General features: G+C 38.3%; 2 protein-coding genes across 4 annotated transcripts in view; one reads left to right on the plus strand and one right to left on the minus strand.

Annotated features, from left to right (window-relative positions):
• Window positions 1–5,774: 5,774 nt before the first annotated feature.
• On the plus strand, window positions 5,775–17,368 carry LOC137181480 (myosin heavy chain, fast skeletal muscle-like). Of its 2 annotated transcripts, XM_067587214.1 has the most exons (41): window positions 5,775–5,812; window positions 6,024–6,071; window positions 6,654–6,869; window positions 7,189–7,332; window positions 7,425–7,581; window positions 7,806–7,833; window positions 8,043–8,154; window positions 8,308–8,400; window positions 8,480–8,543; window positions 8,639–8,737; window positions 8,826–8,929; window positions 9,038–9,176; window positions 9,278–9,396; window positions 9,509–9,658; window positions 9,750–9,920; window positions 10,014–10,320; window positions 10,405–10,478; window positions 10,585–10,672; window positions 10,797–10,914; window positions 10,997–11,120; window positions 11,213–11,349; window positions 11,484–11,739; window positions 11,845–12,087; window positions 12,301–12,477; window positions 12,561–12,706; window positions 12,808–12,898; window positions 12,984–13,373; window positions 13,460–13,586; window positions 13,825–13,943; window positions 14,038–14,234; window positions 14,321–14,504; window positions 14,590–14,755; window positions 14,946–15,070; window positions 15,427–15,735; window positions 15,826–16,029; window positions 16,108–16,233; window positions 16,310–16,480; window positions 16,563–16,667; window positions 16,763–16,858; window positions 16,981–17,112; window positions 17,238–17,368. In XM_067587214.1, exons 3-41 carry the CDS (start codon window positions 6,666–6,668, stop codon window positions 17,256–17,258), a joined length of 5,817 nt encoding a protein of 1,938 aa, XP_067443315.1. In that variant the 5' UTR covers window positions 5,775–5,812; window positions 6,024–6,071; window positions 6,654–6,665; the 3' UTR covers window positions 17,259–17,368. The 2 variants fall into 2 exon arrangements, with proteins under 2 accessions (XP_067443315.1, XP_067443314.1); XM_067587213.1 differs by lacking the exon at window positions 5,775–5,812 and having other exon boundaries at window positions 5,884–6,071.
• Window positions 17,369–21,215: 3,847 nt separating this feature from the next.
• Window positions 21,216–27,116, minus strand: part of LOC137181487 (voltage-dependent calcium channel subunit alpha-2/delta-2-like) — a 38,809-nt gene continuing 32,908 nt past the window's right edge. For both annotated transcript variants that reach the window (XM_067587222.1, XM_067587223.1), the window contains exon 38: window positions 21,216–26,578. In XM_067587222.1, the coding sequence (XP_067443323.1) occupies window positions 26,483–26,578 (96 nt within the window). In that variant the 3' untranslated portion in view covers window positions 21,216–26,482. The remainder of the gene's footprint in view (window positions 26,579–27,116) is intronic.

Consider the following 27,116-nt stretch of genomic DNA (forward strand, 5'->3'; position numbering starts at 1 on the left):
CAAAAATTCTCTTTTAATGGTGTTTTTTTGCTGTTACAGTATGTTTGTTTCAATAACCTGTGAGTGTTATATGTAGACGACTAGCTTTACACAAACATTGCAATTAACTAAAATAGGTCTCCTGTCCAAACATAAGGATGACATTCTTTCACTTAATGCAAGTAGACAGACACTTTAAAGCAAATAAGATCATGTCTCAACTCTGGGGACTGTTCTGAAAATCCCTCTGGATTATTTAGATGATACTTTTTTGTGTTTTCGCACATAAAAATCTGTCTGTTAATTTTCACCAATTAAATGTAGAGATTTCTTTATTAAAGCCAATAATTAAAAAAAAATTATTTGAAAATGTTTCGTGACAAAATCATGATTATGCACTATAAACTATGACTCAAGACAGTTATTTAAAACTCTTTAATGCATCAGAAATCTGACAAATAACCTACATTTATCAGAACATAAATCTAATAGTTAATTGTAGCAGTGGAATTAAATGGTGATTTTGAGAAGTGTAATTTATATCCAAATGTCTACTGTGTGGTTCAAACGTTCAAAATAACCTGCTCAACTGTTGCCTGTTATCACGTAAAAAGTTCTCTAGGTTACAATAACTGCAAATCTTTCACTTGTGGTGATAATGTTACTCACAGTCTAGTGACCTTACAGTTTTTCTATGTGCTTCAAACATATGTTGCACTATGTCAAGTTGGGGTCCTGTGATCAAGTGTGACAGATTAGTGAACGACAACACATACTGATACTATTCTTGCTGCTTATGTAACTGTAAGTTAAAATGTACTTTAAACAAATTCACTAGCTACTAATTTAGCTTTTTAGAATAAAAATGCAAGTAAATATAAAGAAATTGCAGCATTTTTCATTTCACTAAATAGCCGATAATGAAAATACAACCTTGTCTGGGCAATAATCTTCCTTTAAAATGAATTTAACTTGGTGTGCATCACAAGCACAAGAATAATATTTTTTAATATAATATTTTACGAAAAAGGTAAAAAAAAAAAAAAAAAAAAAGATCAATAATCATATTCTAATAGATTTAATTGGCAGATGTTTAAAATATTAACATTTATTTTAATTATACAGTTATTTCACTCTTCTAAGCCCTTCCACCGTTGTGCGATCATCATTAGAAATGAAGGAACACAAATGGTTCAGTTACTTTATTACATTTTACACTACAGTTTTACATACATTGTATTTTTATATAATCATTCGATGTATTTTCATTTCTGTTTGAGATCTTTGAGACCAAGACTTGTCGAACAATCATAAAAGTGACAAATTGTGCAAAAGTGGTTGATTATTATTATCTTATAGTCTTATTACCACACTCCTTTAAAATTGTGTTCATACATCCAATATCAAACATATCAGCTTAGTGTTAGAAGTTGTTGCTGCAGAAAGCTGATACAGTAGGATTTGACTTACAGAAGATAAACACAATAGAAATCTGGAAACTATAGAATTAAATTGACATAAGAATCAGTGAAACTGTTTATTATTACAGTTATATTTACTTCTAATACTGGACTCACAGTTGTGAACACCTCTGCCCTTTTGTCAAACTTGAGACTTAAGACCACCAAGTGAGTGTTTTATATCAAAGGTTGTTCCACAATAAGACTTGAGGCAGTGACAAATGGCTGAGCTTGAGAGCATTGCTGAGGAGACAGCTATATTTGTATTTCCTTGAAATAAGCACACATGGGAGCATAAGAGATCAAGTATCACATTTTTATTGAATATATTGGCCTATTTTGTAGGGTGTGAAGTCCTCAGTATTTAGCTCCTAATGCCCTCTCCACATCTTTCCCACTTCAGTGTCATCTTTCAACAAGGAAAGAATGCAAACTACCACACATCATATAACATGATCCCCTTCTTGCCGCGTATGGGGGACAAACACTTGACTTAGGGGAAGGTCAAGCTACAAGCCTGGCCTTGTCTTCAGTTCATCTGTCAGGACACACAGTACAACAAGACCATTTAAAGAAAGGGTTTAAAAATACATCCGCACCCTTGAGACAACACAAGTGCCGGTCTCGAAAAACCTGGAGACAGAAATCTAATCACCTGTTCGCTGCAGATTCCGCGTCAGACAATAGACCCGTAAAAGACGGTTATAGAGTTGACTTTTCTACAGGCAAATAAACCATGACACTTGATGAAGCACATTGTTCACGGCTTCTACAGCTACCGGCCATGTCGTACGAGCTGTAGGTCAGTGGTTCTCAAACATTTTCACCCCACTTTGAGAACAAGTGCTGTAGGTGTTATAATAAGAACAAAAACATCCACAATGTCACAATTGACATGTCAACAGTGACCGTTCAGCCTAAAGATGAAGCTGTCCTTCTCTTTTAACCTTTGACCTTCCGCAGCACTGAGGGGAGACAGGTGGGTCATCGTCTGATCCCATTCATTGACTGGTTATACTGTCAGAAATGCAGAGACGCAATCTGATATGGTGGGAAATATGATGGGTGAAAGTAATAAAAAGTGTTACTTACAGAAATGCAAAAGGAATGCAAAATAGTAATGATAAAGTAAGTAAGGGTAAAAAAAATAAAGTGATTCCTTTATCAGCTCTTGTTGTTATTTCTCCAAATCATTTATCAGTAGATATTTGAAGTTTTGTAGTTTATAAAGCATGATGAAAATGTGAAAATAAAATTATAAATTTTAGGTGACTCAAACAAGAGCTGATCTCAACTTTACCTTCATCATTTGTGCTTCTAAAGGTTTTTTTCCATTTAATTTGAGTCATTTTTGTTACTTCTGCTGTTAAAACTGAATTTCAATTAAAATCTGAGGAGGTTTGTTGGTGGCTGTTGGTTGTAGTTTCACAAAATTTAGTCACATTAAACAACAAGTTAAATAAATATTATAATAAATATAAAATATCTCAATAGCAAACAAACCTCAAATTGATTAACTACAAATTGTTTTAAATTCTGTAAACTATAAATTCATATGCAGTTTGTTCACATCTTAATTTTGTTACCTTTTTATTACAACTAATATCAAAACAATTAAACAACCAAATCAAAGTTCAGATGCTGTAATAAGCTTATTTACATCATTATGTTTGTAAAAACTGGTGTTTTAGGATCAGTTGAAAAACACAAAATGCAGATTTTATGTTTGAAAATAAATTCATACAGATAATAACGATACACATTAACCTTTAGAAATGTCCCTCTGGCAATATTTAGATAACTTTTTATGGCCCTGATAATGTGATGATGTGTGATAATGTCAGATGTTTGATACTCAAGGAGGGTTGAATTGCGTCCAAGTAGACTTGTTTGAAGATACTTGAAGACGTTTCGCCTCTCATCAACGGGGCTTCTTCAGTTCTAACTGACTGGTGGGGACCGGGTATTTAATTTCTGTGGGGTCGTTATAAAGGTCATTGAGTTAGAACTGAAGAAGCCGCTTGGATGAGAGTGAAACATCTTCAAGTATCTTCAGCTAAGTCCAGTTTTACTCGATTCAAACCTCCTTGGATAAACATGACCTGGATGACTGAGCATCTTCACAGACATCAGATGTTTGAGGCAGTCCCTAGAAAGCTGAAGACCTCTGACCTCTGCTTGAGCATAGTTTTAGGAGGGAAACGTCTGTCAGCGATCTGAGCTTTAGGATTATCACACCCTCAAAAAACCACAACAAAACTCCAACATCTGAGCCAGCCGGTCTCTGTGCACACAAAAGTGACATTTTGTAAGTTTGGAATCAGCTTTCAGGGCCAACAGTGGTGGGTCAGAGCTTGTTAAATCACGCTCTGCTCTGTGTTGGCACTGATGGAAACCTGACACTTCTGTCTTCCAGACAGCTCACTAAAGGTCATGTACACTGACATCAGAGGTCAGACAGTATAGACATGGCAAAAACCATGCACTCAAGTTCAAGTTCAAGTTTATTTGTATGTCACCATTTCATACAAGTGCAAGTGTTTTACAAAACATTTAAACACATAAACAAAACCTACAAAAACAGAAAAGAAGGAAAGAAGAGTGAAAGATCACAAAACTAAAAACAGCAGAGAGACACAATGTCAACCCCAACATAAGAACAGTAACAGACTGTAGACTTGTTGGAAAGTAATATGTTTAAAAATAGACTGAGGACCCTTACAATCATCACCTGTCTGTTCCTTCATGCCTAAACTATTCCACAGAAATTGCTAAAATTCTTTGAGATAACGAGCTATTAGTCACAGGACTGCTGTTCTTAGACAAATTTAAATAAAAAACATGGTAAAATCAGAGAGTTTAAACTCTCTTGCAACTGCCTAAAAGTGTATTCAATCAACATGACATTTGTAATGATTTAAGGCAGACAAATGTGTTACATGTATCATGTGATATTTGTCTAACTCAAAAAGGTGTATGAGTGATGTTGACACTCTTGTGACATTTGTAATCTTAGCACATGAACTCAAATATAGGCAGTGCTCCAATATTTTCACCACTAGTTGTTATGATTAGATAATTAAATACTTTGAATGTCATTTTTGTTACTCAAGGTGGTGTAGTGATTATTTTTTTAGGGATTTCATGCTTAGTTTTTTGCATAATTCTTCCTCAAATAAATATATTATAAAACAGTCAGATGCTGTGATGTTCTTATTTGCAGCAATGGCAGAAATGTTCATATGATGTGGTCACGTTAGACGTAACAATGCATGAAGTGCTTGATTTATGATGGAATTTTGTATAAAGACGAACTTCAAGGCAACTTTTTCATAGGATGCAGTTATCTTGTTTTTCTGGATACATGAATATCAACTGGATGCACGAATATAAGAACAGAGGAAATTAAAGAGCTATAAATATGAATATTGTTACACTTTCTATTGTCCTTCCTCCCTACAGAACAAATCTAATTAAGTGTGGGATTTCATAAAAACGCGGACCTCGGCAAGCGTCTCTGCTATCATAAGGTATCATCATTTTCACAAGTTCTTAGATTAGCAACAGTAAGGCCTAATTTTGCTCCTTTGTCACAGGAAAGACTTGCAAGGCTTCTGCAACAGAATACCAGTGACATATGAGAGCTTCTCCACGGCTAAAGTAGGATCCTCTGCAGTGCCAAGGTGCATTAAGGAGATTACTGTAAAGACCAAAACAATGTCTGAACTTCAGAAACCGATACGCCTGCCAGAACAATGTTTAGACAAGGTTAAAAAATGCGGCATTATAAGTGTCTTGATCTATTTATACCCTTTTAAATTCAGTCTTCAGTTTAACAGTCTATTGTGTGGCACCATAGTTTACAATGAGACGTGTTTTATGTGTTCTCTCTAAAGACATCATTGTTTCTATTTAAAACAATTGATTCAAACAGAATACAATTCTAATGTGCGTCTTGGGAAAACATCACATCAACACTCAGTTCATGTATGTTTTAGTTGGTAAAGCTCGATTAATCTGGTGATGACAGCAAAAGGGAGAGCTGGACATTTATACTCACTAATTAACAGTAATCACTTTGTCATTCAAAGAACAGTCTATGCATTTATTTCCAATTTAAATTCTTATCATTGCATTAAATTTGCCACTGCAAACTGATGATTGTGAAAGTTAAAGACATAGAAGTTTCATCTGTTTGTGATAAAAAGTGATAAAAAGATGAGAAGGATCAGATCAGAGGCAAAAATACATGAGCAAAGAGCATAAAACTACATGACCAAATAAAGAAAGCCACTACTGCTGAGTGAACACTGATCTCTCTATATAAGAAGGAGGGCTAGACGCCCCCAAGGACTGACAGGCGACGAGTCAAGGTGAGTGACTTACAGTCTTTTATTAGAATGAGGAAAGCCAGCAGCTTAATGAACAATGCAGGGCATGACCACTTATTCTCAGACACTAGAAAGTTAATGCAGAACTGTTGTGTTTATGCCAGGACTTCAGCATACAGCAAGTTCATTTTTAATACAGAATAGTTTAATTACAGTCATTATACATTTAAAGTATTTGTGTTTCTTTCTTCAGAATCCTCATCAGACCATCATTATCTGTTTTGCTGGGGGAGGGAAGAAGGTAAGTTATTTCTTTTTCTACTTTTCTACTGCAAACTGTCTGAAGACGTTTTTAATCAATATCTCAGTACGTGTGCGAACACTTTTTAAAACCTTGACATCTTAATTTAACTTTTGTCGTATGTATGATGATTAAAACGTTAATTAACATAGTCAATTATGTGCATCACACTCAATTAATGGAGTCTTTAAATAAGTAAAGAGAAACTACTATTATTTTGTGTGTTGTTTATGTTATTGTGTTGTGTTTTTTCTTATTAACACTAAACGTGTAACACTTAATAACAAAGAGGTTGTATCACAATAAAGATAATATACCATTACTGGAAAATGAAAAGATGATGCTGTTCTGTCACAAACTGTAAATGTAGCTTATGTTTGTCACTTTTTCATTTCACTTTGAATACACATAACTAAGATCTAATGATGTCCATTTTTCTGTGTTCTTCATTTGTGTCTAACAATCAGAAGTAAATTAACACATACACACATCCTCTTTGTTCATTAGTAAGGTACCATCATAAGTGAAGATAAAATTGTGACAGAAATATATGACGGCTGTCTTGTTTTAACTTACTTGCAGTAAAGGGTCATCATGAGTGGGGACGCAGACATGGAGTGTTTTGGCCCAGCGGCTATTTACCTCCGGAAGCCAGAAAAAGAGAGAATTGAAGCTCAAAACACTCCCTTTGATGCAAAAACAGCTTACTTTGTGACTGAACCCAACGAGATGTACCTGAAGGGGAAACTCGTGAAGAGAGAAGGCGGCAAAGCCACCGTAGACACTCTCTGTGGAAAGGTGAGAGCGGTGGCAATGAATTTAAAAAGTAATGCAGCTTGTCATAGGAATGCATTTGGTTCACATCATTTTAAAATTCACAAATGTTTGTCAGCGTACATCTGGTCCTGATCTTTGTATGTAGAACTGTGTTCTCTGATTTGTTAAAAATTAGATTAAGTGCATGTCTTGTGATTGGGCAGCACATATTCAGCACATAATTTCTCTGTAATCAACTCTCAAAGGGAAATGTAAACACTGATTCTTGAGTGCCATGAATAGTGACCATGTTATAACTTAACTGTTCCTCTTTTCTGTCCCTTTTCCATCTCTGTGGCAGTCTATCACTGTAAAAGAAACTGAAGTCTTCCCCATGAACCCTCCAAAGTTCGATAAGATTGAGGACATGGCCATGATGACCCACCTCAGTGAGCCTGCTGTGCTGTATAACCTCAAAGAGCGCTATGCAGCATGGATGATCTACGTGAGTCTGACCTGATTAACACATAAATAGCTGAAACTTATTAGCACTCCAGGGAAGATGTGTGTCAGTAACAATCCTCTCTGTCTTAACAGACCTACTCTGGGTTGTTCTGCGTCACTGTGAACCCCTACAAGTGGCTCCCAGTGTACGACTCAGTGGTCGTAGCAGGATACAGAGGCAAAAAGAGGATTGAGGCACCACCCCACATCTTCTCCATTTCTGATAACGCCTATCAGTTCATGCTCACCGGTACGTAAGAAGTGTGCCAATAGGGAGCAGCAATCACAGCGTCTTTGAAAATGAACTTTTAAGATTATCCTTTGCACATGTGAGAACATACTGTGTAGTTAACAGAAACCCTTTTTAAAAATATGAAATAACTTAGAGGATGGTATTACTCCACATTATTGAAACATATTTTGGCAATACCAATAAGGTAAGTAATCTTAAAATATGTTTTCCTCTTTTTACAGACCGTGAAAACCAGTCTATCCTTATCACGTATGTATGCCTCTTTTACACTGTTTTATAAATGTTTCACCCAACACACAGTGAGCCTGCAATTAATGTAACTGCATGTAGAAGGAAGGTTTTCAGCACTTTTTTTCACATAAACTCAGCATGAACTGCACCGTTGGTCTGAGCAGTTCTTTCTTTGTTTACCTAAAACAAGTAGATTCAGGTGCTAATTGACTTCTTTATGCTTCAAGTGGAGAATCTGGTGCAGGAAAGACTGTCAACACCAAACGTGTCATCCAGTATTTTGCCACAATCGCAGTGGCTGGAGGAAAGAAAACTGAACAAGCTGCAGGCAAAATGCAGGTATAAGAACACATCCTTTCGTAAATGTCAGCACAACAGCAAAAATCCTTTAATATATATAATATTACTGAAAAGAATCAACTTAAGTTGTGTAATGTGATCTGCTGGTTAGCCACACTGAATGTGTGAATCTGACTTGCTTCCTTAATAAAGGGGTCGCTGGAGGATCAAATCATTGCTGCCAATCCCTTGCTGGAGGCTTATGGTAATGCCAAGACTGTGAGGAATGACAACTCATCCCGCTTTGTAAGTGTTTGTTAATCTTTTTAAACAATATCAGAGTGCAAGAAGTTATAATTCTGATTCACAGTCTTCTTCTAAATAGGGTAAATTCATCAGAATCCATTTCGGAACAAGTGGGAAGCTGGCCTCAGCAGACATTGAAACATGTAAGTCTAGAAATGATAAAGCACATATTTCAGTTTATACCTTCACCTCATTGAACAGAACTTACGGGTCTCTAACTGTAACAATCGATCGGCAGATCTGCTGGAGAAGTCTCGAGTTACGTTCCAGCTGTCTGCTGAGAGGAGCTACCATATCTTCTATCAGCTCATGACAGGCCACAAACCCGAACTGCTGGGTAGGACTTTTTGACTTTTTAAAGTCATTACCTGCCATATATTGTATGGTTACCTGCAATAATTAATCACACATTTTCTTTTTCTCAGAGGCTCTTCTCATCACCACCAATCCTTATGACTATCACATGATCAGTCAGGGTGAAATCACTGTTAAGAGTATCAATGACGTTGAGGAATTTATCGCCACTGATGTAAGAAGATGATAAAATCCATACCATCATATAAAACTGTGTGAATTTGTGAATGTTTTCATTTGCTCCTTGAAAGCAGACTCCTCTCTTTTCTTTAAATACCCGCAGACTGCCATTGACATCCTGGGCTTTAATGCAGACGAGAAGATAGGCATGTACAAGCTGACCGGAGCTGTAGTGCATCATGGAAACATGAAGTTCAAGCAGAAGCAGCGTGAAGAGCAGGCTGAGCCTGATGGCACTGAGGGTGTGTTGTTCTTTTGAACACTATCCAACAGTCATGAAACAGATTCTTTTGCATTTTCTAGTGAGTGAAAATCTCATCGGTTCCTTTTCTCTTCTTTTCAGTTGCTGATAAAATCGCATATCTCATGGGCCTGAACTCAGCTGACCTCCTGAAGGCACTGTGCTACCCGAGGGTGAAAGTCGGAAATGAGTTTGTGACTAAGGGTCAGACAGTCCCACAGGTAAAATGTGCTCATGTAGTCTGATTGTATCATAGCTCCGTAACCCCTGAAACATTTTTTATTGTTCTTCCAACATCTTTATTAATGTTGTGTCATTCATTTGTATAAACAGGTAAACAACTCTGTCATGGCTCTCTGCAAGTCTGTCTATGAGAAAATGTTCTTGTGGATGGTTGTCAGAATCAATGAGATGCTGGACACAAAGCAGCCGAGACAGTTCTTCATCGGTGTCCTGGATATTGCTGGGTTTGAAATTTTTGATGTAAGTAAACTGTACATACAGTATCTCTTGGTAATGCAGTGTGAACCAGCACAATAAATCATTGGCATCATATCTTCTCTCTTACCTCAAGTTCAACAGCTTGGAGCAGCTTTGCATCAACTTCACCAATGAAAAACTGCAACAGTTTTTCAACCACCACATGTTTGTCCTGGAGCAAGAAGAGTACAAGAAAGAGGGCATTGAGTGGGAGTTCATTGACTTTGGCATGGACTTAGCTGCCTGCATTGAGCTTATTGAGAAGGTACTACAGGAAATATTTTTTATAATGAACACAAAATAATTATATATATATAGAATGACAAGACAGAATTTCATTTTGTGTTACCATTTACAGCCAATGGGCATCTTCTCCATCCTTGAAGAGGAGTGCATGTTCCCCAAGGCTACAGACACCACCTTCAAGAACAAACTGTATGACCAGCATCTTGGTAAAAACAAGTCCTTTGAGAAGCCAAAGCCAACCAAAGGCAAAGCTGAGGCTCACTTTTCTTTGGTGCACTATGCTGGCACTGTGGACTACAACATCAGCGGCTGGCTGGACAAGAACAAGGACCCCCTGAACGATTCAGTTGTTCAGCTCTACCAGAAGTCTTCAGTCAAACTGCTGGCCTTCCTGTATGCATCACATGCCTCTGCAGAAGGTACATTCTGCTATCTATCTATCATGAGATATTAAAATTTAAAATGCACTGAATTTATTCACATCAATGTCATTCCTCTGACAGCTGAGAGTGGCGGTGGTAAGAAAGGTGGCAAGAAGAAGGGAGGTTCCTTCCAGACTGTGTCTGCATTGTTCAGGGTAAGATGTGACAGAAATAACATAATTTGGCAACAGCGATGCATTTTATTGCTTTTATGTCTATTTTTGTGCTTTTTGCAAATGTAATGTCCTTTAATTTCTTCAGGAGAATTTGGGCAAGCTGATGACGAACTTGAGGAGCACACATCCTCATTTTGTGCGCTGCTTGATTCCCAATGAATCAAAGACACCAGGTGTGTACTCTTTGTCTCAATGTTATGGTTAATAAAGTAAAAAAAAATGGGAGACAAAAGACCAGATGACAAAGATGAATCATGTGTTTGACTGTTTTTCAATTAACAAATGATTTTATTAAAGGTCTGATGGAGAACTTCCTGGTCATCCACCAGCTGAGGTGTAACGGTGTGCTGGAAGGTATCAGGATCTGCAGGAAAGGTTTCCCCAGCAGGATCCTCTATGGTGACTTCAAGCAGAGGTAGAAATATTGATAGTTATTGATTAGTGTTTACTTACTTTCAAATTAGTGAGTTCTAACTGAATGAAATCGTTACTCTTAGATACAAAGTATTAAACGCCAGTGTCATCCCAGAGGGTCAGTTTATTGACAACAAGAAGGCCTCAGAGAAACTCCTGGGCTCCATCAATGTGGACCACACTCAGTACAAGTTTGGCCATACCAAGGTAGACACTCCACACACTCCCTTGAAAACACTGCAACAGTTTAAGACAAAGAAGCATCATTGATTAATGACTTAATAATTATTGGCTCTCAGGTGTTTTTCAAAGCCGGTCTGCTGGGTACTCTGGAGGAGATGAGAGATGAGAAACTGGCTGAGCTGGTCACAATGACTCAGGCTCTCTCCAGAGGTTACCTCATGAGACGAGAGTTTGTCAAGATGATGGAGAGGAGGTAAAGTGTCTGTTACTGATGTAGTCTGACATTTGCTGCTAGTTAGCAGGTAAACTAACTTCAAACCCTGTTTGTCTGAAATTTAAGATATACAATAAAATGCTCTAACTCACAATTTTCTTTGGTTTTGTTAGAGAGGCCATTTTCGCCATCCAATACAACATCCGCTCATTCATGAATGTCAAAACATGGCCATGGATGAAGCTTTACTTCAAGATTAAGCCTCTGCTGAAGAGTGCAGAGACTGAGAAAGAGATGGCCCAAATGAAAGAGGACTTTGGAAAAACCAAAGACGAGCTAACAAAGGCTCTGGCGAAGAAGAAAGAACTTGAAGAAAAAATGGTTTCTCTGCTGCAGGAGAAGAATGACCTCTTGTTGCAAGTGCAGTCTGTAAGTTGAATCCCCACGCCATATCCTCCTTTGTGCCTATCCACTAAATGTCCTACATCAAACTGATTTAGCAATGACATGAAGATGCTTGCATTTACTTTTTAGGAAGGAGAAAACCTTATTGATGCAGAGGAGAGGTGTGAGGGGCTCATTAAAGCAAAAATCCAGCTTGAGGCCAAACTCAAAGAGACGACTGAGAGACTGGAGGATGAGGAGGAAATCAATGCTGAGCTGACTGCAAAGAAGCGGAAGCTGGAGGATGAGTGCTCTGAGTTGAAGAAAGACATTGACGACTTGGAGCTGACCCTGGCCAAAGTGGAAAAGGAGAAACATGCCACTGAGAACAAGGTTGGTGTATTATTCACAAGGCCTTGAAGTCCACTCTTTGGAGAACACCAACCTGTACTAAATGATCTTCACAATATTGCCAGTATAGGTTAAAAACTTGGTTGAGGAGATTACTTCTCAAGATGAGACCAAGATCTGTCTTTAACAATACCTTTTTACTTCAAAGTAGATTAAAAACCTCATGTTTACTCAAATTCATATAAACTTTTAAAGGTCAAAAACCTCACAGAGGAGATGGCCTCTCAAGATGAGACCATTGCCAAGTTGACCAAAGAGAAGAAAGCTCTCCAAGAGGCCCATCAGCAGACCCTTGATGATCTTCAGGCAGAGGAGGACAAAGTCAACACTCTGACGAAGGCCAAGACCAAGCTGGAGCAGCAAGTGGATGATGTGAGTCACCTGAATTTTAAAGCAAATGTTGACCATGAATGTGCCATACCAAAAGTTTTATTTAACATCCTTATCCTTGATAGCTTGAAGGTTCCCTAGAGCAAGAAAAGAAGCTCCGTATGGATCTTGAGCGAGCTAAAAGAAAGCTGGAAGGAGATCTGAAACTGGCCCAGGAATCTATAATGGATCTGGAGAACGACAAGCAGCAGTCTGATGAGAAAATCAAGAAGTAAGAAATAAAGAAAGCAACCCACAATTCTACAAACAAACAATTCTATAAGAGGATCTACTAAAACACCACTTTAATGCACCGACTTTCATCCTCTCCAGGAAGGACTTTGAGATAAACCAGCTCCTGAGTAAGATTGAGGATGAGCAGACTCTTGGGGTCCAGTTACAGAAAAAGATAAAGGAACTTCAGGTATATAATTTGGACAAGTGTCAGTCAAAGTAAAATAACATTTAAATATCTTGAACAATTTTCAGTTAAACCATGTCTGTTTTAGGCTCGTATTGAGGAGCTGGAGGAAGAGATTGAGGCTGAGCGGGCAGCTCGGGCCAAGGTGGAGAAACAGAGGTCTGATCTCTCCAGGGAACTCGAGGAGATCAGTGAGAGACTGGAAGAAGCTGGTGGAGCAACAGCTGCTCAGATTGAGATGAACAAGAAGCGTGAGGCCGAGTTCCAGAAGCTTCGTCGTGATCTTGAAGAGTCCACCCTGCAGCATGAGGCCACCGCTGCAGCTCTCCGCAAGAAGCAGGCTGACAGTGTAGCAGAACTGGGGGAACAGATTGATAACCTTCAGCGGGTCAAACAGAAATTGGAGAAAGAGAAAAGTGAATACAAGATGGAGATTGATGACCTCAGCAGCAACATGGAGTCCATTGCCAAATCAAAGGTGAGAGTGCTATGATTTCATACAGGGAGCAAAAAAAAAAAGTTAATATTTTTGTCTTTATACTAATAAATGTTTTCTTTCACCAGGCCAATCTTGAAAAAATGTGCAGGACATTAGAGGATCAACTAAGTGAAATCAAATCCAAAAATGATGAGAATGTTCGTCAACTAAATGACATTAGTGCACAAAAAGCAAGACTTCAGACTGAAAATGGTATGAACGTATGATAAATCTGTCCTCAAATCGAATTCTTAATGTCCTCCCATTGTTAATTATGTATCTTGAACAATCCCTGCACTCAGAAACACATTTGAGGTTTTGTTGCACACTGCACACATCAGCATGATACTAATGTGTTCATAATAAGTTGTAATTTTCTTGGTATCATTTTCTAATTTTCTGTTGTCATTTTGTTCGGATGCCCACTGAGTTACTAAATATCTTTGATTAGGTGAATTTGTGCGTCAGATGGAGGAGAAAGAAGCTCTTGTGTCTCAGCTCACAAGAGGGAAGCAGGCTTACACTCAGCAGATTGAGGAGCTGAAGAGGCACATTGAGGAGGAAGTTAAGGTAACAGTATATGAAATCAGCAGGATAATCACAGAGGAAAAGTCCACTAGACGATTGGTATCAAATATTAATCAGGTTCTTGTTTGGATGGTAGGCCAAGAACGCCCTGGCTCATGCTGTTCAGTCAGCTCGTCATGACTGCGACCTGCTCAGAGAGCAGTATGAGGAGGAGCAGGAGGCCAAGGCTGAGCTGCAGCGTTCAATGTCTAAGGCAAACAGCGAGGTGGCCCAATGGAGAACCAAATACGAGACCGATGCCATTCAGCGCACTGAGGAGCTTGAGGAGGCAAAGTAAGTTATTACAATTTTAGCTTCTTCTACAAACTAGTAATGAGTTTAAGGTATCATAAAGTTTGTAAATCAAATGTTCTTAACAGGAAAAAGCTTGCCCAGCGTCTTCAGGATGCAGAGGAATCCATCGAGGCTGTGAACGCAAAATGCGCCTCTCTGGAAAAGACAAAACAGAGACTGCAGGGTGAAGTGGAAGACCTGATGATCGATGTAGAGAGAGCTAATGCTCTCGCTGCTAATCTCGACAAGAAGCAAAGGAACTTTGACAAGGTTAGATATTTTTTCGTGTACACCTGCACTGATGACTGGTAATGTGAGATTCATTTGAAAACTAAAATATTTGTTGTTCTTTCAGGTTCTTGCTGAGTGGAAGCAGAAGTATGAGGAGAGCCAGGCGGAGCTGGAAGGATCTCAGAAGGAAGCTCGGTCACTAAGCACTGAGATTTTCAAAATGAAAAACTCCTATGAAGAAGCTCTGGACCAACTGGAGACCCTGAAGAGGGAGAACAAGAACCTGCAACGTAAGACAATGAATCTTGTTTGTGAATTTGTTATTTTATTTTCCCAAAGTTTCATACTCTAAACACAAAATCAGTTTATCTGAAGTGTCTCCATTACTTAACTACAATGGGTTTTTTTTTTTTTTTTTTTTTTACATTTTTACATTGGTTAATGCTCTAAAATGTATACAATGGTAAACTTTTCCAACAGAGGAGATCTCAGATCTGAGTGAACAGCTTGGAGAGACCGGTAAGACAATTCATGAGCTTGAGAAGGGGAAGAAGACAGTGGAAGGTGAAAAGTCCGAAATCCAAACGGCCCTGGAGGAAGCGGAGGTAAAACTCAGTCATCACATCAATCACTATTTTTTATAGTTATAGTGACAGTTGAACTGCCTTGTCCAAATCATTAAGCCATTGTACAAGTGGAGGATGTAAAGAAAACTGAAACATAACATTTTAGACCAAATTTCATTTAAAAATATGAAGCATGGATATAGAAACCTAAAGTTCTGCTGAAATAAATTGTTTACTTATTAGCAGAGCTCTGGAGAATAGTTGTGCAAGACTCATCCTGCAAAGGTGTTAGACTTGACACATCAAGAGCTATTTCTTTTCACTGTGACTCAGCCTCCATTTCTGTATTTTTAATGTTCTGTGCTTTAGTTGATAAAAGTCACACTTGTTCACAGGCCACCCTGGAGCATGAGGAATCCAAGATTCTCCGTGTTCAGCTCGAACTCACCCAGGTCAAGAGTGAGATTGACAGAAAACTTGCAGAGAAGGATGAGGAGATCGAGCAGATCAAGAGGAACAGTCAGAGAGTGATTGAGTCCATGCAGAGCTCTCTGGATTCTGAGGTCAGGAGCAGGAATGATGCCCTGAGAATCAAGAAGAAGATGGAGGGAGACCTCAACGAGATGGAGATCCAGCTGAGTCATGCCAACCGCCAGGCTGCTGAAGCCCAGAAACAGCTGAGAAACGTCCAGGGACAGCTTAAGGTACATCCACTGAAACGGTTCTGACAGAGCAGCTGAATGTAAGAAAGCAGCTGCTGATGTACAGTATCTTATCATTCTTTTACAATTCAGGATGCCCAGCTTCATCTTGATGAAGCCATAAGAAGCCAGGAAGACATGAAGGAGCAGGTTGCCATGGTGGAGCGCAGGAACAACCTGATGCTGGCTGAGATTGAGGAGCTGAGAGCTGCTCTGGAGCAGACAGAGAGAAGCCGCAAAGTGGCTGAACAGGAGCTGGTTGATGCCAGTGAGCGTGTGGGGCTGCTGCACTCTCAGGTACTCTCAAGGGATGACAAACAAGTTGTTTTTTGGTTCGAACACGTGAAAGTTAATCATTGCTTTTATTTTAAATAGAATACCAGCCTTATCAATACAAAGAAGAAGTTGGAGGCTGACTTCGTCCAGGTCCAAGGTGAAGTGGAAGATGCTGTCCAGGAGGCAAGAAATGCTGAAGAAAAGGCCAAGAAGGCCATCACTGATGTAAGTCAAGGTGATTTAAATATAGCTCTTTACACCTTTGTGGTGTTGTGCTGCAGTCATGGTTATTGTATTTCAGGCTGCCATGATGGCAGAGGAGCTGAAGAAGGAGCAGGACACCAGCGCTCATTTGGAGAGGATGAAGAAGAACCTGGAGGTGACGGTGAAAGACCTGCAGCACCGTCTGGATGAGGCTGAGAATCTGGCCATGAAGGGTGGCAAGAAGCAGCTCCAGAAACTGGAATCTAGGGTAAAGATGGATTTGCTCACCAAGCTGATCTCAACTGTTGATTTAACATTCAAATTTAGTAACAGCATTGTTCATGTGACAGGTGCGTGAGCTCGAGGGCGAGGTTGAAGCTGAGCAGAGGAGAGGAGCAGATGCTATCAAAGGTGTTCGTAAATATGAGAGAAGAGTGAAGGAGCTCACCTATCAGGTAGGTAGTTGTTGTTTTTTATCTATTGCTTGTTGCAGTTGTCTGACAGCTGTGTAGATGAATACATTTTAATCATGAATTAATTTTAACTGCAGACTGAAGAGGACAAGAAGAACGTTGCAAGACTTCAGGATCTGGTGGACAAGCTGCAGCTGAAAGTGAAAGCCTACAAGAGACAGTCTGAGGAGGCTGTGAGTACATGCAGACCTGGAAACAGAAACACACAACTTCTCTCTTCTTGTAGCTTCCAGACAAGGTAACTCTTCCTACTAGTCTTCATGGATGTTGACTTTATCGTTGAATTACCTCACAGGAGGAGCAGGCCAACACTCACCTGTCCAGGTACAGGAAGGTTCAGCACGAGCTGGAGGAGGCTCAGGAGCGAGCCGACATCGCCGAGTCCCAGGTCAACAAACTGAGGGCAAAGAGTCGGGAAATTGGAAAAGTAAGTAACACACACTTGCTGAAGCATAAAACTCAAGCAGTGAGCTGCTGTGACTGTTTTCTTTTTAATTCAAATGGGATTTTAAATGGCATTCATTCTTTTTTTTTTTTCTCTCTCCATTTCAGGCAAAAGATGCAGAAGAATAAGCTGAAACCTCTATGAGAGACACAAATGAGAATCATAAAATATGATTGTTCATTGAAATGCTCTCACCAAATGTTGTAGATCTATATTCAATAAATATATGTTGTCAGTCTGCTGCCTTCAAATGTTTCTTTGCACAAAAAAACACTGGGTTCTAGGATTGAAGAAAGAAGTGTAGCTGGGAGTTGTTGACACACTCCAGGACTAAACATTAGATAAGTGTGTTGTGTCATGGGTGAGGGGTTATTGAGTTCAGGTGTGCTGTTGTTGAGTCCAGGATCTGAATCCACAATACAAAATCTGGTCCATGTTTGCCACGTTTTTACACAAGCTGTAAAAGAAACACTCTTCTTCTGTTGACGTTATTTGCTTAATTCTGATATTCAACAACTTGTTCATACTGTATGAAAATCCAAATGTCCAAAACTGATTTTCACCTTCATCAGATCAGCAAAATGTCAAATTTCAGTCACATGACAGAAACTATGAGTGAATAAGCATCTGAATACAAATATATCAGGATAAAGAAGATATGACCCAAATCTAGTACAATTATGGAGTGAATGAGGCCTTTAAGTGTACATTTAATGTACATGCTCCAGTTTGTTCACTGTGCACACTTGACAGCTTTAAGTTGGGATAAATATTCTTGCTTTTATTTTTATAACAAAACTGGATCCCAAAGAATTTAAAAACACATCATCATAATTATCTGTCACATATCTGCACAGAGTTTCACACCTTGAATACTTGGCAAGTGTATTGTACCTGCAATGAAGAGCAGAGTTCATCCTGCACGGGGGTGAAAATCAAATAATCAATTCAACTTTTTTACAACAAAATCTGAATTCTCATGTTGCTAATCTCCAATGCAACACACCCAGTCAGTAGATGCAATATATATACATTATTTAAGAAAATCATTCAGCCACATTGTGTGGCAAGTGGGAGTAAAGATGGAGTGTGTGTTCTTGACATCAGAGAACAAAAATATATTCCACGATCCTTCAGGGGCGAAGCAGCTATCCGCTGCTGTGTGCTTCCTCTTCAGGGAGCCATTTCATTGACATTGTGACAAAGGACAGCTGTCTTCTCCCACTAACACTTATCTTTATGCGCCTGTTTGCTCCTAAATCTGCAGCACCATGTGTGACAGACAATACTTTACACTACAATGTTATACAATGTTATTGCCTCCTTGCTACTCACACAGGAGACAATAAGATATTTTAACCATTATTTGTCCAGTTAAACTTTGTGTGTTGGACACTTTGGTCCAAGTACGCTGTATTACAGTCATATTTCCTCTGTGGAGTTAACAGTAGTCCCCTGAGTAACTGTACCCATGTCAGAGAAGTATTGAATTTACAAAAAAGAAACACAGACAACAACTGTGCCCTCTACATGGACATGCTTCATATAGTGTCCTCCTCTAAATCTGTCATGTTAACACTTGTTACCCCGTTCTTCATCTCTGTATCTCAACTGTTTGTCTATAAATAAATCATGGAAAGAGTCAAAGTTAAACTGGCTCCAGCAGTTGTTAAAAGTGTATAATTGATCATAACTTTGAAACACATGCATCATGCAGAAATAATTTATCACATTTATAAGCTGCTGGACTATAAACTAAAAAAGAAAACTTTTAGACAGAACATCTGATGCTGAAATCTTTGATAAGTTGTAATTAAAAACAGTTTTACCCAAAAGGACGTTCATGTTCTGCAGCAGACCTCCTGAAAGCTTCATCTGAACAGTGTCTCTTATGCTTAGCTTGTGAGAGACGAGTCTGTGAGGTCTGCTGGATATAGCCTACCGCATTAAAATGTTGAAATGACAAGATTCAAACTCCTATGCCAAGCACTGACGGTCTGATATGATAGCTACAGTAAATCAGATGGTGTATTTCTCTTTAAGCCGCATGGTAGGGCTCTGTGCCTGCTGGATGGAAGGTATCACTTATCCAAACAGGACCCGTGAGAGCAGGGGCCTCCAGGACTAGTGCTTTATTGAATCAGAGAAGCCAAAACATCCCACAACTCTCTCCGGGGCTTTTCGTGAAATAGCCAGTGACCTATCATCTTTCCCCTTGAGATCTTTGCCTAATGTTCGATATCCTTACTGACTGACATTGTGAGCAAATGCACATGATGACTTCATAAGCTGGATTCCTCCTCAGGTTCACGCCTGTAGCCGCCTGAATTTTTAGTATTAATCCCCGACAGCTGACAGAGGAGCACAGCCTCTCTGCTTAAGATCATGAAGGGGCCTGTTCACTGTAATATACTGGAGTGATAAGACTTGCAGCTTCACTGCATTTTAAACCTGCAGTACAGAGCAGGACATAGCTGACCTGCTGTTAGACATTTAGACAAACCTTATGTGTGTGTGTGTAGAGTGCAAAGTTCACTGCTGATCTTTATAAGAGCGTGCCGCTTTCACTCTGCTACTCAAATGTCCGTTTAAAATATTTGGAAATATAATCCTGGTCTGTTAAGCAGCCATGAAGGAGGACAAAGCAAAGAACAGTAACAGACTTTAATTTTGTGCTTTTAGTCAATTAATCAATTAGTCGAACAAAATGTCAAATATTCTTGTGTTCCAGCTTCCCAAATTTGATAAGGATTGGCTGTTTTATATGATCATAAATTAATATCTTTAAGATTTGGACTCTTAATCAGACAAAACAGACATTTCGAAAATGCACCTTTGGTCCTTGGGAAATCTTGACGGGCATTTTTCACAATTTTCTGACTTTTAGAGAACAAATGATTAATTGGGGGTTGGGGGGTAAATGAAAATGAAAATAATTGTTAGTTGTAGACAAACTTTTATTTGAAAAGACAAAAGAATCAGCTGATGTTTATGGGATTTGTGAGTTTCATACCTTAGGTTATGTGTTGTTGATGCTTGAAGATAAGTTTTTAGCAAACTGCAGGAGACATTTGAGCTGTTCTGTCTGCGTTAGCGAGGACACTCAGTCACTTACTTTTCCTTTTTTTGTAGCAGAGTCAGAATCTATTTTCATCAATAAATGGACTAAACTGGACTAACCCTATTTCTGTCCTCCTCAACTGTTTCCTAAAGAATAACACCTGATGTTTCTTAAAAGTTTGGAGATTACAGTCATCAATGTGTTTTATCAAACTGGCACCAGACCAACAAGCCTCACCACATTCCTCTGGACGCTTTTTTTACAGTCAACATAAACTGAGTTGTTATTTTATTCTGTGAAAAGGTCCCTGTGATTCAAAAAGTAACATCACCGTTCATTTCAAATTAAAGCTGATGTCTTTCTGACAAACTATGTATCAGTTTTACCTTCAGACCAGTACAATAAATCTCCTCTCACAACTCTGAGCTACTGTACTTCCATTAATTTACATCTTTAGGTTTCCTCATAGGTAAACTAGTAAACTCCACTGGTAACTAGGAAAGAAATCTCTTTTCCAGAGTTTTTAGAGCAGAATAGAATTTCTCCACATTTTTGCTGATCTTAATTGTACGATATCATTTATAATCCTATGTGTGCTTGTTCGTTTTGAACTCTATATTCTTAATCTACAGCCTTAATCTCTGTTTCATCTGTTCTATGATTCTGGATTTAGTGATACATTTTAAAATGAGAGGAGCAAATAAGAAATTAACTCAGAAAAATATTTGTCTAATTGATTACGAGTAAATACGAGTCGTATCAAACAGGTAGTGTCTTCATTTTCATGGTCAAAAAAAGGCATAATTTTTCTGTTTTTGGCGATAAATCAAACGCACAATGATTATAGACACAAGAAACCAATAACATGAACAGTTATGTATGAAATAATATAAACATGGCAGTTTCATGTCCCTTTATATATTTAACATGACTGGTTTTATAAAAGATTTGTTTTCATCACTGCATGAATGCAGTCCAACCAGCATATTAAACATTTAGGAACAATAACGATCCAGAGCTGAAGTGAAAAATATCAATAGCATTTTAATCACCAAAGATATAAACATTTAAATATCCATTTCGTAATGTGACTGACAAAATCTTTACAAAGTTAAGCCTTCATCACCTGCTGACTGCTTCACATTGTCTGTACAAAAATGAGGTGGCGTTGGAGACTGGCACAAAGAGAGGAAACTGTCCCGAGTAAACGACAACGTCAGCAAAATGAAAAGCAAAGTTACAGCAAAAAACATGAACATTCTTATCTTTTTGATACTCCATAAATAAAAGGACATAGATGTACAGTATATATATATATATTTATATTTTTTTTTGTCTGTTTTACTATTTTGTTTTTGTAAACTGCTTTTTGTGCCCACGCAAGCTTCAAACACATTCAGTTCCTTTCCTGTTCAATACAAATATTATTCACAATACCCAAATAAATACATAAATAAACAAATAAATAAAATAATTCATACATATATAAATTAAATAAGCAACACTTTTTCATAAACAAAGTTCATTAATAATCCCCACACATGCTTCTGCCTTATTTGTTACAGCTTTAAATGCATAAATCATTTCCAGTCTTATTATTTCGCTTGGCGACATTTTTCCTAAATAAATGACATATGTTTAATCAGGCAGTATGTTGCTCATTACTCTAAACTTTTACTTGCTGCAAAAAATACCTAAATTGCAAACACTGACAGTTATTGTAGGCTTCACTGAAGTCAAACTTTCAGCTTCGTTCATTTTTACACACAGCAGAAGGGACTCTGAGGCCCCCAAACATCACCCGAAAACACCCGCTGAGGGCTCCATCACTTTCTCCCCACAGCACTGGAGAGCTGGACGTGGAAAGGAATGTAAAATATCCATCAAACTATGTACACAAATCTGTAGATTGTTCAAAAGATCATGCAAATAAATACCGGTAAATTTAGAACGAAACTACAACACTGACCTCAACAGTAGTAATATATTGTAGGATATAAAGACTTTCACAAAATGTCTTTCCTCAATGTACAACAGTGTTGTTTTTATACTGATGCAGATGAAAAGCTGCTTTTTGTGTTGTTGTTTTTTTTCTGAAAGCAGTGTTGTTGCTGAGGTCTCCAAACAGTGTTGAGCTTTTAATCTGCTTCTCCGGGTCCCCACCATGCTCGGGTACAGCAGAGATGCACAACAGTAACGTATACTGTACATAAACATTCACTCGTTTGTTTCAGTCAGTCGTAATGGAAAAAAAAGAGTTTCTGACAGGCTTCAAATATAGAATATACAGTGTGCAGATGGGACAAAGTAGAAATCGTTGAAAATGGACAGTGTCTGTGCTTTGATTCAAGGCTGAACCACAGTGTAGAGATAAAACGACGCGTAGCAGAAGGGCAGCAGGGTGTGTTCTCAAACATCTTCCCATGAAAAAGGCAGGAGGGGTGGCCTGCTGCTGAACACATGTCTGTTGCGCTCTTTACAAATGTTTCATTAGTTCATGAAGAGCCATGTTTTTTTGTTTTTCTCCTTTTTTCCCCCCTGACCTAGAAGTCCATTCAGAGTTGAACCGCTGCAACCTTTGGAAATTCAAGTGCGTCTTTCACACGGCCTGCAGGATGAACGTCCGCATCTAAGATGATCCAAATGTTCCTGCCATCCAAAACGAGTGCAACAAGGCACTGCTGGGTGGAACACCAGGCAGACGGAGAAAAACAGCGTTTTACAAATATTTTGTCAAAAAAAGCTTTTTTTTCCCCCTTTTTTAAAAAAATATCCCCCATTAACTCTGTAACCAGATCAAATGGTAACAACAAAAAGACATCAGGGCCTGATGAATCACTGAGGGAGAATGTTTCAAGGGTTTCATCACACGTAACTGCACATGAATGAGACTCCGATACACCTGCAGCTGACAGGATGCACAGAACTGACACTGTTAGTCACTTCCTGTCACTTTCTGCACTAGAATCAAATTTGTTAACTTATTCTAATGTGTTTTCATATCACATATACTGAATTCAGTTCAAACTCAAATAAACTTTATTGGAAAGAATGTTTAAATTACATTTTTGCCAACTCCAAATGACACAGTACTGAATAATCACTGTTTGAACATCAAATAAAACATATTTTCACCTGTTTGCCTTCCAGCCACAGATCTCTATTCATAAAATATATATTATATGTCATTATTAGCACTGCAACTCTTGATTAGTTTCATTATGAATCAATCTGAAAATTATTTTCTCAATTAATCATCTGAAAACTCCATCAAACATCAAAATAGTTTGTGATTAAGTTCATGTCTATTGAGCGATCAATTTATCGACTATTCCCTTCAGTTCTCGTCATTATTTCAGTGTTATGGGGCTAACATTTAACCAGATATAACTTTGAAATAAATCAATTTAATTGTATAGATTTAACAAACTTACTAACTCCAATATAAGTGATCCCGTACATACAGTACTGGGCAGACTGGTGACTGCTTTTATAGCTTCAATCTGATGTCAAAAGTCTGACTGTTGGATCAGATTACAGCTACCATGACGAGGCACGTGTGATAAAACAGAAATGTTCCCCCACAGCGAATCATCACTTTCAATAGGAGATCAAGAGAATCTGGACAGAGGGCCAAAAAAGCATCACATACCAATAACATATTGATAACACTGAAAGCTGTTCAGAAGCTACATTCCCCATATAGAAGCATACACAAGTGCATAAATTCAGATTTGACAAATAGTGGCAATACAAGATGGGACAAAAATGGACAAAGAGCTTCCCATCAATCAAACAAATGATGCAGCACGTTTAAAGAAATGTCAGCCACTGACACACTGACTCCTGGGCGTGTTTTGTGCTAAAAGACTACATAAGATAATGTATGTAGATCACTGGAAATGTAAGTCACAATAATTAATCCTAGAATCCAATTATCACAGCATTACTGGACTGAACACTGTGCATTGTCACATGTCCCTACATTCCTTTTGTTTTTGGGATAATTTTGGTCTGTTTTTGTCTTATTTCACATCCTTTAACAACTTCTTATTTGACTGGAAGCACTTCAAGAACATAACAGGTATCTGTGGAAGTATTTCAAAAAAACAAAACATTTACTTACTCCACAGATGTTTCATCACTGATATGTGTTACGAGGTCTAACACTGGTTATTTTTCATCATACTGGCTTTTCTAATCTGTTGTCTCACATGTCAAAGTGCTCTGAGAAAATACATTTAGGGAAAAAATACTTTTCATTTAAATTCTGCCTGATATCCGGTTGGATTTAGTAGATTTAAGAGACTCGAGAGGGCAGAGGGAAATCATTCTGGGTCGTGTGATGTACTGAAACTGTCTTGGCAAAAATCAAAGACACTGAAGTGAATGTGAGGTTAAGGCCCGGATCTACTGTCATGTAAAAACTGCTGTGGGTGCAGGAGCTCCCGCATGTGCAAAGACACTGACTAGGACCAGACATGCAAATGAAAACAGGCGCAGATTATTCATTTTGAGTTAAAAACAGCAAAAGTTGCCACAAGCAACGTCTGAGCAAACTGCAGATGGGACATTTCAACTGTGAGGCTCACCCAGCAGCAGCTTCTGTCTGTTATTTATTTACATTTTCATGCTGCAGCTCCATCTGTGTTGTGCACAATGTAAAATTGTCAGTTGTGTAAATGCCCTGGGGCCTGTATCACGAAACAAATTCAACTTAGTCCGGCTCTCTTTGGGTGACCGTCACTGAGCCCGACGCTTGCTCAGTTAATTCTCTTCTATCCAGCTTTGAGTTTTTAATTACATGTAACAGCAACAGAACTGCTGCAGCACAAAGTGATACTCTGCAAGGTAAAAGATATACAATATAATCACACAACTACAAAAGAACAAGACGCTGTAGAAACATTAAGAATAATATCACAACATTGAAAGTAGGTCTTTAGGAATTATTATATCAGCCTTTCTAACCAGGGTCGGTATTTTTAAACATGTCCATTCGTCTAGAAGTAGTATGGAAAATATCCATATTGTACGTAATTTCCACAGTGACATTTTTTTTTTTCTTTTTGTCACATGATGAACAAGCTGTTAAGAATAAGTGATACACTTAAAAACAGCTAAAAGTAAACATCTTCCTGCAACCATAGCAGAGAGGAAAGTAAAGATAATTTAAAATAAATACCTGATGAGGTCTGTCTGACTGACATGTTGCATTTATAATTTACTTTGTTGATTCACATTAATTCATTAATGTACCTGTACATTAACGAATATACGTAATTAATATGCAGCCATTAGTTACGCTGTTAATGTGGTAAACTCTCTTTGTTAGAAGTCATGTTTTAAAACCCAGACTGATAATATTTTTGTGAAAAAAGTATTTCTCCTGTTGACATTATTCATCATGGTTATTATCAAAGTGATTCTAATTATCTATAAAAGTTCCTCTTTATTAGTCACTTTATTGCAAACTCAGTACTTTTATTCATGTCAGGATCCTACAGGATTGAGCTGATTGGTCATAAGTTGGACTGTTGATAAGTTTGATCTGATCCTCTGAAGTTAAGCTGTGTACTGTATGCTGTTACCATGGTGATCTACCTTGATTAAAAGTGAGCCAGCATCGTGATACCGGAAAACTTGAGTCAAGCCCAAAGATAGCCACTAATCTTGCTTCATGATACAGTAAAAGCCTCCAGAGAGATTTACCCAGCAGTTCTACTGTATGGAAACTGTAAATCTATGTATATGGGCTGCTTTCAACACGCAATAATATTAAGACTTTAGCAGAAAATGCATATCAATCATATTCAGAGTTGGTCAACAGGGTGTCAGAAAGTGATGATAAGAGCTCTGAAAACCCAGAATTTGTCACCACCACATTTCACACTAACAATTGACATCAGTTCCAGCTGGGAGATTATTTGTTGGATTGTTAAAAAGTACATTTCAACTGCCTCCCTGACTTTCTGGTGATTGTATTCATGGCCGCGCCTGTGTGCAAAAAGTTCCAAACATGCTTGTCCTAGTTTAAGTAGCATGCACACTCAACACATTCTCCTCCTGTATTTTGCACTAAAGCCGTGAAACACCAACAAATGCATAAGCAATAAGGCAAAAAACACTACGAGCTAATCCAGGTATTTTTTTTCTGACGGACAATGCACTGTGTGCTGTTTGTAGATAAAAAAAAGAATAATTTTGCAGTTGCGGTTTGATCTGACCTTCAGTAGATCCGAGCCTAAACCCAAAGAGATGAAAGATGTTCAGTTAGACTGTTTGCACGTGTCAGAGATGAAATAGGGGCAGAACAAGCTGAATGAAGAGAAGGACTCCTATAGAGGACTGCAGAGAATGACCCCGTCCACACTCTGATGTGTTTTCCTGCAATGAGAGCAAACAATAAATGATTCATAATATTATGTACATTAAAGGTAGAGTTTGACATGTTGACATATTTGCTCTCTTGCCAAGAGCTGGATGAGAAGATCAATACCACTCTCATGTTTGTACACTAAATATGAAGCTACCACTAGCTTAGCTTAGCACAAACACTGGAAACAGGGAGAAACAGCTAACCTGGCTCTATCCGAAGGTAACAAAATCACAGATGGCCAGTCGCAGTGACTCTCTAGTGACTTATCATCACTGTGAAGTTGCCAGGCAACCAGCAGAGACTCCAGAAAATCACAGCACCCAGCCAAGAAACAGTCTGTCACATAAATCCCCTTAAAACCACATATTGTCCTTTTTACGCTTATTTTTTTTTACAAATTAAACAAGCTATACCACGTGTTCATTAATACGCTTTTGAGTTGCTGATAGGTGGATTTTGTTACCTTTGGACAGAGTCAGGCTAGTTGTTTCCACCTGTTTTCACTCTTTGTGCTAAGCTAAGCTAACCAGCTGCTGGCAGTAGCTT

Source organism: Thunnus thynnus, chromosome 4 (assembly GCF_963924715.1).
Source record: "Thunnus thynnus chromosome 4, fThuThy2.1, whole genome shotgun sequence".
NCBI classification, from domain to species: domain Eukaryota; kingdom Metazoa; phylum Chordata; class Actinopteri; order Scombriformes; family Scombridae; genus Thunnus; species Thunnus thynnus.